The sequence below is a fragment of the Miscanthus floridulus genome, chromosome 6, assembly GCF_019320115.1.
Source record: "Miscanthus floridulus cultivar M001 chromosome 6, ASM1932011v1, whole genome shotgun sequence".
In the NCBI taxonomy this organism is placed as follows: domain Eukaryota; kingdom Viridiplantae; phylum Streptophyta; class Magnoliopsida; order Poales; family Poaceae; genus Miscanthus; species Miscanthus floridulus.
The window spans coordinates 131,746,272-131,757,697 of NC_089585.1; the positions used below are offsets into that span (position 1 = coordinate 131,746,272).

At 39.4% G+C, this 11,426-nt stretch overlaps 1 protein-coding gene across 1 annotated transcript; it reads right to left on the reverse strand.

Moving 5' to 3' along the window:
* Positions 1–317: 317 nt before the first annotated feature.
* On the reverse strand, positions 318–11,160 carry LOC136459656 (histone deacetylase HDT2-like; the record flags this gene model as incomplete). The annotated part of the gene is made up of 7 exons (XM_066459496.1): positions 318–378; positions 469–598; positions 935–1,025; positions 1,109–1,323; positions 1,427–1,488; positions 1,633–1,844; positions 11,083–11,160. Coding segments are annotated over 7 exons (849 nt in total), but the record flags the coding sequence as incomplete, so codon positions are not given.
* Positions 11,161–11,426: the final 266 nt, after the last annotated feature.

Below are 11,426 nucleotides of genomic sequence, written 5' to 3' on the forward strand. Positions count from 1 at the left end.
AACCATCCAGATTCCTCCAAATTCCTCCCAGCAAAAATATTCTCCCTTACGGGTCACATACTCAATTCAAACATTAGCATCATTCAACGACCACCAAAATTGGGCCAACAGAGCCTGTTCTAACCTTGACGTTTCCCATGTTCTTAACAACACATACTGGGTATGTTCCAAACTTGACATTTCCCAAGTTCCAAAATAATAAGACCACTAATCAGATGACTACTGGGCAAGTTCCAAACTTGGCATTTTCAAGTCTAAAAATAAGACCACTAATTTTGATGACTCAAGTAGATCAACCTATAGGTACAACACATGCTCTAGGCTTCATGCTTCTTTGCCTTCTGATGAGACTCAAGTCCTGACGCACTGCTGAAAGATCTGGTCCAATAGGATACTATTAGCAAACTATATAATACCAAATTAGAATCATTCACACCCCCAAAAAAAGAAACTATAAACTATACATACTTGTTGCATGACTTGCAGGCATGGCTAATAGATTTGGGGGACTTCTTGTCAGCTGTGGGGGTCTTCGTAGATTTGTCTGTAGGAGTCTTGCTAGACTGCTTTGCAGAATGAGTTGAGACCTTCTTGTCACCTTAGGGAAATGAAAATATAGTTAAATAAACATTTGCATGTTACCGTTACACATCCATTGGTTGAGCTTTTATATTTGGTAAATGAAAATATAGTTAAACATCACATGTTAACCTTACACATCAATTAGTTAGTTAAACATTCGCATGTTAACGTTACTCATCCATTAGTTGAGCTTTATATTAGGTAAATGAAAATAAAGTTAAACATCACATGTTAACCTTACACATCCATTAGTTGGGCTTTATATAAGAACATAAAAAGAGTTTACACTTCAAATGTTAATGTTACACATCCATTAGTTGGGCTTTATAAAAACATAAAAGGAGAAGCTCACCTGTTTTCTGAGCAGATTGTTCAGACTTAGCCTTCTTACCAAAAGGTGCCTCAGTTTGAATAGCTCTCTTCTTGCCAACTACTACATTAGTCTACAATTTAAAGAATAAACATAATAAACAGGGGGAGACATGACTACAATAAGCACCAGAGGAAAATAACAACTAGTGCAGACCTTCTTTGGGGTAGGAGTCTGTTCTTCCGAACCAGAATCATCACTAGAATCATCACTAGGATCTGCACCACTTGACACTTCATCTTCATCACTGGAGTCATCTTCATTAGACATTTCACTATCACTCTCACTATCAGTGAAATCATCATCATCATCACTAGAAGATGATTCAACTTTTGTACCACCCTTCACTGGAACCTTTGCCACAGAAATTTCTTGGAAAACCAAAACCAAAATAAGCGACACATGCAAAACTTTTTTGTACACTCGTTATGCATAATGAAATTTATAATGCAATAGAAAAAGAAAACCACTTACCAATTCTTGGAATTTGGTTGGTTTCTAGCTCTTCATCTGAACTATCTTCACCAGAATAAGACGTGAATAAAACCAATGGCAGTTAAGGAAAATAGAGTTACCATGAAACAGAGCCTAGTTTTAAACAAAAATCTTTAAAACGTAATTTTTTTATAATCATAAGAAAGGGCATAAATCTTAATCTTGAAAATCATATGAAAGGATATTCAAACTGAGGAACAGGAGACTTGTAGCAACAGAAGAAAACACTAGCTATTTTTGAATTGTGAGATAGCTCAAAATCTTTATCAAAGACAAGATCACATGATATCTGAGGATGCTTCTCAACCGATAAGGTTCCAAGCACTAGCTTCTTATCGTCGATTTTGACAGACACAATGACATTCTCACTCGCTTTCTTTGGTTCCCCTAGTGCAGCCTAAGGAAAAACATCAAATCAGACAAGGACTAAAAAGCTCATAAAAAATTACAATTATAATGTAGAATCAAATCAGCCAAGGGACCTAAAAAAACTCATATAGCATTTTGTTTACACCAAAATTTGGTAAGCTTATCCTAAAAAGGAAGGGATCGGCCGATGATGTCAAAAGCAAGAAAGTCTCATAATTAAGGGATATTTACGAGCCGGACAGGAAATATTATTTAATATATTTAAGAGAGACATGACGTTTAGGTGCATATCAGGATGAAAGAAACAAGGACACGTATCAAACAAGGAAGCTTCATCAGCAAGGACTCTGAATAAGAAAAGTTAAAGTCCATGTATCTATATTTCTTTTTGTTATCTAGTCGTATTCGTTTAGGACTCTTATTATCCTAGGGTATAAATATAAACCCCGGGCTATTGTAACAGGACACAACAATCAATCCAATATACAAGTCATTTACTTTTTTGGCTCCGGCCACCCCTTAGGAGTAGGAGTAGAGTAGATCTCGGTGAGTTCATTAGCAAGTATGGCTACATCGATCCGGTCGACCTCCACTGCTTGTTGTAAGTACCGTCATGGCTTATACCTCTGTTCGTACGGCTGCATCGATCCAGTCGACCTCCACTGCGAGTCTAGTATAAGTTAGTTATCGATCCTTGTCTAGTTCAAGTATGGCTGCATCGATCCGGTCGACCCCCACTGTATGAACTAGATCAAGGTCAAGTTATCGGCTCTACCTTAGAATGGCAGTCTTTGGTAGATTCATTAAGTTACCGATATTGCTTATTGCTTTCATTATTTATCTAAATTACAGTAATATCACTCTGCCCAATTGGGATTGATCTAGATCGGCCTTATATCCTATTTAGCCCATCGTTTGTTAATCTAAAACTGATCTAATCTATACATTAAACGATGAGTTACATTTTATCGACTGTTTTACATCAATCTTGATCGTGCATAGCGTGCGGTTAAAGCATATTGCATCTTGAGTAGATTTATTGGCTAGCGAAAACTGTTCCATGGCCCGTTATCATGGCCTATGTGATTCTACCTTACACCCCACTGTTAGCACTGTGGAGTGGGGATCGTTATTCGGTAGGTCTATTCTTGATAAGGCATGACTTTAACTGTGCGCTATGCCTGAATCGGTTGTTTTAGCTGACATCGAGTGCTTTCACGAACAGTTCGCATTACGAGACTATTGAAGTAAAGATAGGTTGAAGGATGTGTTAGCCCCATGATCTTATTATTATATTACGGCCTGTATGATGCTGCCTCATGCCCCACTGATATTAGTAATGAGTTAGAGTTGTCGAGTCTATTGTTATTTCTACGACCTGCATGATTCTGCCTCATGCCCCACTGGTCATAGCGATAGATGAGATCTAACATGTTCATTAGATTTATCTTTATTAAATGGTTAAATAGTGTTGAATTGTTTCTTTATATAAAATGGGGTTCGTGTGCTTGTAATCATTGGCTCAGCTTGTAATCATTGTTGACATCTTATTGCCATTGATTAATATCTGCTCAAATAATGACATTTATCTTGAATGATAACTGATTCTTCTTATACAACACAATGAGCTTTAACCGATTTATTCTCATGAATATGCTGGAATCGACTGTTTAGTCGATCTCCTTTCATATCGGCTCTCAGAGCCGCACATTCAGGACTGTCTGGCAACACCAGCAAGTTCCGTCATTAATTACTGATAAGCTTTCTCTCCTTATCAATTATAGGGCCAAATTGACTGGCACATCTCGGCAGGAGTGTGTAGGATCGATCATCCCTGCGCTGAAGCTAGGAGGATCTACAGCTCCATCGAGCAGACTCTTCCGGCTTGCTGCGTGTGTCTTTGGCACGGGTCAAAAATTCTGTGTCGACACACGTTTCTGGCACGGCCGGTGGGACCCCACAATCGTCATGGCGGTTCACAACAACAATGACATCGTTATGCTGCATTATGAAGATCTACCTGATGGAGATAAGGGTATCATCAGCAAAGCTACAGAAGAGTTTTAGAATAAATGTTTGTTGTCCTACACCAAAACACGTTACAACACAATTGTTCAGAAATTTCTACTACCAAGAGTTCTACTACACGGGCAGACAGATACAACTGAAGATGAAGACATGCGTTTCTTTAAGGAAGTTGTAGACAAATCTATTCGTGATGCCATATCAAACCATAACAAAGCTTTCGTGGACATATTCCACAACGCCATGAGAGAGGTGATTTATGGATTTCTAGTTGGTCAAGGCAGACCGACTTATTACAACATTCTAGATCCATCGACCTAAGGGACTAATCAAGTTGGTACTAGCCATCAAGAAGCAGCACCAGCTGGTAATGGTGATGTCTAGACAGTTTAGGGTTCATCTGAACAGGCTCAAGGAACTACTACGAATCAGATACAGTACAATCCTGGACCGTCAATACAGCATGTGCAACAGCCAGCGGGGCAAAGTTAGAACCAGGTGATCAATTTTGGCACATCAGGCCACATACCATCGTCGACTCAAAAAATAGCACCGTCAATTCAAAGGATCCGTAAAGATATAGATCCTTATGTCTATAATCAGAGACTTTAAGCAGCAAGCCAGCAAAGAACCCAGCAAATCAAGATCCCACAAGGGTATCACTATGGCACAGATTATAACACCCTTCACATGATGCCAAATCCAGGATACCAAGGCATACGGGATTTCAATCCATAGATGGGTCAGCAGGTGCAAAGAAATCCAAATCCACAAGCTGATGAATTATTGCTGAAGGTGACCGAGATGATGAAGAATCAGTTCGGTCTGAAGCCAAAAGGGTTGGCCTTTTCGTACAAACGCCCATATCTAGAATGGTATGATTTGGTCGCTCTTCCCACAAATTACAGGCTCCCAGAATTTGCTAAGTTCACTGGCCAAGATGGTACAAGCACGATAGAACATATTAGTCGGTATCTTATATAATTGGGCAAAGCATCAATTGAGGATGCCCATCGAGTTCGCTTCTTCTCTCTGTTCTTATCAGGGCCAACCTTCACTTGGTTTTCATCATTGCTAGTCAATTCCATTGCCAATTGGGCTAACCTAGAGAAGAAGTTTCATACATATTTTTACACTAGGACTGGAGAAAAGAAGATTACCAATCTAACAACTATAAGATAGAAGACTAATGAATCGGGCACTGAATTTTTTTAGAGGTTCCGAGAAACTAGGAACTTGTGCTTCTCCTTAAACTTGGCCGATGATCAATTAGCTGCTTTAGCTTTTCAAGGAATGTTGTTGATGTGGAAAGAAAAGCTGCTGGGACAAGAATTTGACAACTTGGGTCAATTGGCTCAACGAGTAGCAGCGCTCAATAGCCAATTCCAGAGTATACACAGAGATACCCGATTCTAGAAGAGTACCACAGTAGCCGAAGCTTATGATCCATACTCAGTCGATGACAGCTATGAAGATGAAGAAGAAGAGGTTGCTACGACTGAATAGAATTGGGGCAAGAAGACAGTGATGGTGTTAAATCCTTGGGGAAGAGGAGTCGAGGAGAGCTATGACTTTAATGTCACCAAATCAGATAAGCTCTTTGATTTCTTGCTTGAGAAAGGACAGATCAAGTTGCCCGATGGTCATGTCATGTTGCCCCCTGATCAGTTGAAGAATAAGAAGTTCTACAAGTTCCATAATGCCACTTCTCATTCCATAATGAATGCAGAATTTTCCGGCAGCATATACAGATGGCTATCCAGCAGGGGAGGCTCAAATTTGATACGCCTTAGAAAATGAAAGTTGATGATAATCCTTTCTTAGGAGATCAAAACATGGTTGATGTTGGGCTATTCAAAGGAAAAGCTAAGGTCCTAACATCAAACAAATCCAAAGAAGCTAGAACAGTCGATCCCAAGATGCAAATATCGATCGACGAGTACAGAGAGATTAGGAGACATCGTGCCGAGCAAAAGAGCCGATACGAGTAGGGAGAGACGTCAAAAGCAGAGACGACAAAGCCACGGGTTACATCTTAGATTCTATTGAATAAGTGGCAGCGGCAGAAAGAAAAGAATTATCAGTGTTGGTTAAAGGATCAAGCGTATCAGCATCAACTGAAAGAAGAGAGGTATGAAAGGGAACAAGCCAAATTACATTGGAATTGTCCTTTCTTCAGACATTGCTGGAATGAAGGTTTGAAGTTGCCTACCAGACATGACTGTCTAAAATGTAGCAATCAATATCAGGAGTATAGGCAGTCTCAAACCAACCGCCAGTCTATCCATGCTCAAGATGCATATCATCATAATAACATGGATCGGCACTTAAAAAATAAAAGTGTTCATGATTGGCTTGAAAAAAGAGTTGTTGACCAGGACTGGGCTGATCATGAAGAGGAAGGCAACGAAAGAAAATATGTTTGGTTGGAGGGCTAATGGTGTCCAGGAGGGTTAACAAGAAGCCAAAAGAGAAGGGTGCAATGCCTAAGGAATAAAGAGATGGAACAGGCTTAGGCATCCGGTAAACCTCAAGTATGGCGTACCAAGCAGACAGCTGATAGAAAGCAACCATTGGCTAATATCCAAATGGCTTTTCTATTGCCATCAGAGTTTAGAGCTCCGGTAGATCAAAAAGTTTATTTGGATTTTGATGAATTAGAATATGAGGAGATAGTTGCCAAGTTAACAGTTGTACAATAAATAATATTTGACAAACCAGTCAAGCATCAGTACTTAAAAGCTTTATATATGAAAGGTCTTGTTGATGAGAAGCCGATGAACAAGATGTTAGTGGACGGAGGTGCTTCTGTCAATCTTATGCCCTACATCACTTTTCGTAAGCTTGGCAAAGGACCAGGAGATCTGATGGAGACTGACATGCTGCTTATGGACTTCGGAGGGAATACGTCTAAGACCCGGGGGGCAATAAATGTTGAGCTAACAATCGGGAGCAAGACTCTGCTCACCACATTCTTTGTCATCAATGGAAAAGGGTCATATAGTTTGCTTCTTGGTCGTGATTGGATTCATGCAAACTGGTTGTGTACCGTCAACCATGCATCAATGTTTGATCCAATGGCATGGAGATGATGTCAAGCTAGTTCGTGCTGATGAATCTATGAGCATCGCAACAGCCGATCTAGTCTTCTAGGAACTAGGAGACTTCAAATGCTTTTCTGGCAAGTTATGGGAAGGAGGTTTCATTAAGATCAGTGATGAAAGCCAATAGCCGATCCAAGCAATCAGCTCTGAGAGTTTGTTTTGATGGATAATCAAGGCTTCACGTTGGCCGATGGATTAAGGGAGATAAACATTGGTCCTAGAGATAGGCCTAGGCCGACGTACATGAGCACTAAGTCAAATCCTGACCGATCGTCGCTCCATTGGTGACAAAATAGGAGCTAGCGGAAGATAGGGTCTCTAAGCTCGTGCCTGGTGAGGACATGTCCGACGATAACAAAGGCGTCTGCACTACCATGATGTACCTACAGCGCACTCAATGGCCAACGCAGGAAGCTTCTTGGTTAGCCCTGACCTTTGTTGCAGTTTGTGGCTTCGGCAAGCGAATTTTTCATAGTGCTCTTTCTGTGTTCTCAACTTGATCTGATTATGGGACTTCTGAAACTGACAATCACCTTATTAAAAGTTAGAAGCAGTAAATGAAAGATTGCTCGCAATCGGCTTAGAATTGGAAGATCAAGACATCAAGCCGATAGTGCCCTTTATGTAGTGCATGCAAGCCAGATTTCCATGCATATATATACACGATGTACGTGGGCACAAAAAGGATGAGTCAGATCTTGGAAGTACGTGCGGTCATGCCATATCATATGTTTGATTTAGAACGCAGAGATCATAAGGCCAACGAAGTCTAGCTGATATGTACATACTAGGAGAAAGTTTGAGCAAAGGCATTCATCGGTTCAAAGCAGAGGTACGCATATTCTTTATTTCATGCTTTTCCTGTCACTTGTGAACAATCTATCATTGGGAAAAACATGCTATCTAAGTAGTTGATAAATGAGATATGGTATGATGAAAGAAACATTGCTTCCTTTTGCAAAGTACTTGGGAAATCTTCTGACAAAAATTCAAAATCAATAGCTTGTCTCCTCAATGATGTTGAATTTCCTACCAGAGCCATATATTAGTCTCATTAAAAACCTTCCACATAAGCTGCTTGCTTTGTGTTGAGTTTTGTCATATCTTGTTGACCCTTGTTGAGGGATTTATCATGTTCCCAAGATCAAGATCACGTACACGCCGCATATATGTGCTGCTTCTATACTAGAAGTATGCAAAAAAACATGTTTTTCATCCACCTCATAATGTTATGCTCCTACACTAGGAGAAGACAAAAATATATTAGGTTTTATTAGATTAAATGCTCCAAGTTTTTTATAATATTTCTCTCAAAAGTTTGTTATGAAAAGAGACATGGGTTATGCAAAAATATATAAAAGATAGATACAAAAGAAGTCCAAAATAAATAAATAAAAAAGGGGAAAAGAAAAAGATGAGAAAAGATAGCCCACGTTCTCGCAAAAATATTCCATAAGAGAGAAATATATTTCAAAGAGCATAGTAGAATTAGGTTAGCCACCAAATATTCCACGCACATGCATATCTTGATCTAAGAGTATGACATTTCTCTCCTTGGATCCGGGATTTGACCTTACAATATATGCAAGGTAAGTACGCTACATATTTTATCCCTACCTAAAACTCCACATAAGCTTTTTAGAAGTAGGATAAAAAGAGACAAAACAATGCTTTGACAAGGAACTATACACATTGAGCGATCTGAGAGAATCATTTGAGGAGCAAAGCTATGTTTTAGTTTGAAAATCTTTTAAAAACCCAAGTTTTCTGAGCAGGGGAAGCGAGGATGACTGGATTCTAATCCGTTCCATTCCTCAACCACCAAGGATGGTATGGTAGACACTTCAAAGTTCACATGTGTAGGTGAGGCTTGGAATAAGGTAATATCGCTGCCAGTAAATTCCTCAGCTCCTTGGAAGAAGACTATCGACTAGAATGCCTGAACTTTTATGCAACATATTTTCGTATTGCCAGTTAACTTGTATTACTATGATCGAACTCGGGGTGCCAGCTCCTTATCGGCTAAAGCATATGAACGGAGATGCAAAGAAAGATCAATTTTGAAGTTATCAAGATCAAAAAGAAGATGGTGCCAATGCAGCTTTCAGTGATTGCATCGGCTCCATCGGATCAAAATAGTTCGAAGCATGAAAACTCATACTTCGAACTAGGGGGCCTGTGTTTATACCAAAATTTGGTAAGCTTATCCTGTAAAGGAAGGGATCGACCGATGATGTCAAAAGCAAGAAAGTCTCCTAATTAAGGGATATTTACGAGCCGGACATGAAATATTATTTAATATATTTAAGAGAGACATGACGTTCAGGTGCATATCAGGATGAAAGAAACAAGGACACGTATCAAATAAGGAAGCTTCATCAGCAAGGACTCTGCATAAGAAAAGTTAGAGTCCATGTATCTATATTTCTTTTTGTTATCTAGTCGTATTCGTTTAGGACTCTTATCAGCCTAGGGTTTAAATATAAACCCCCAGCTATTGTAACAGGACACAACAATCAATCCAATATACAAGTCATTTGCTTTTTCGGCTCTGGCCACCCCTTAGGAGTAGGAGTAGAGTAGATCTCGGTGAGTTCTTCAGCAAGTATGGTTGCATCGATCTGGTCGACCTCCACTGCTTGTTGTAAGTACCGTCATGGCTTATACCTCTGTTCGTACGGCTGCATCGATCCGGTCGACCTCCACAATGACTCTGGTATAAGTTAGTTATCGATTCTTGCCTAGTTCAAGTATGGCTGCATCGATCTGGTCGACCCCCACTGCATGAACTAGTTCAATGTCAAGTTATTGGCTCTACCTTAGAATGATAGTCTTTGGTAGATTCATTAAGTTGCCGATATTGCTTATTGCTTTCATTATTTATCTAAATTACAGTAATATCACTCTGCCCGATTGGGATTGATCTAGATCGGCCTTATATCCTGTTTAGCCCATCGGTTGTTAATCTAAAACTGATCTAATCTATACATTAAATGATGAGTTATGTTTTATTGGTTGTTTTACATCAATCTTGATCGTGCATTGCGTGCGGTTAAAGCATGTTGTGTCTTGAGTAGATTTATTGGCTAACGAAAACCATTCCATGGCCTGTTATCATAGCCTGTGTGATTCTACCTCACACCCCACTGTTAGCACCTTGGAGTGGGGATCGTTATTCGGTAGGTCTATTCCTGATAAGGCATGATTTTAACTGTGCGCTATGTCTAAATCGACTATTTTAGCCGATATCAAGTGCTTTCACGAACAGTTCGCATTACGAGACCATTGAAGTAAAGATAGGTTGAAGGATGTGTTAGCCCCATGATCTTATTATTATATTACGGCCTATATGATTCTGCCTCATGCTCCACTGATATTAGTAAGAGTTAGGGTCATCGAGTCTATTGTTATTTCTACGGTCTGCATGATTCTGCCTCATGCCCCACTGGTCATATTGATAGATGAGATCTAACATGTTTATTAGATTTATCTTTATTAAACGGTTAAATGGTGTTGAATTGTTTCTTTATATAAAAGGGGTTCGGTTGCTTGTAATCATTGGCTCAGCATAAACCAATTATTGTTGACATCTTATTGCAATTGATTAATATCTGCTCAAATAACGACATTTATCTTGAATGATGACCGATTCTTCTTATACCACCTAATGAGCTTTAACCAATTTATTCTCATGAATATGCTGGAATCGACTGTTTAGTCGATCTTCTTTCATATCGGCTCTCAGAGCCGCACATTCGGGACTGTCTGGCAACACCAGCAAGTTTCATCCTTAATTACTGATAAGCTTTCAATCCTTATCAATTATAGGGTCAAATTGACTGGCACGTCTCAGAAGGAGTGTGCAGGATCAACCATCCATGCGCTGAAGCTAAGCGGATCTACAGCTCCATCGAGCAGACCCTTTTGGCTTGCTACGTGTGTCCTCGGCATGGGACAAAAATTCTGTGTCGATACATTTGCAATTACAATGTGGAATAAAAAATTACAATTACAATGCAGAATCAAATGAGCAAGGGACCTTAAAAACTCATATAACGTTTGCAATTACAATGTGGAATCAAAACTCATATAACGTTTGCAATTACAATGTGGAATCAAAACAAAGGGATAGTAAACCTGTGAAAGGTGGATAACCAAATCATCACTGACTTTGCAAGAAAATGTGGCTCCTGGCTTTACTTCTTTACCTATATATTATAAAAATCAATTCTTTAATTTAGTATTGCAAACGAAGAAACAAAAATAGAAAGAAAAAACTACTTAATGCACTTTCTACCAAATCCAAAAACCAACCAGTGATAGCTAAAATCAACAAGTGGCTATCGGATACCAAGCTTTCTAACAAATTGCACCATACTGGCGGACAACCACATAAATCTAACAAATTGCCCCATACTGACTGGCGGAACCATGGAAATCTATCCATATCTTTTACACATGACAAAACAGATTGGCCAAGT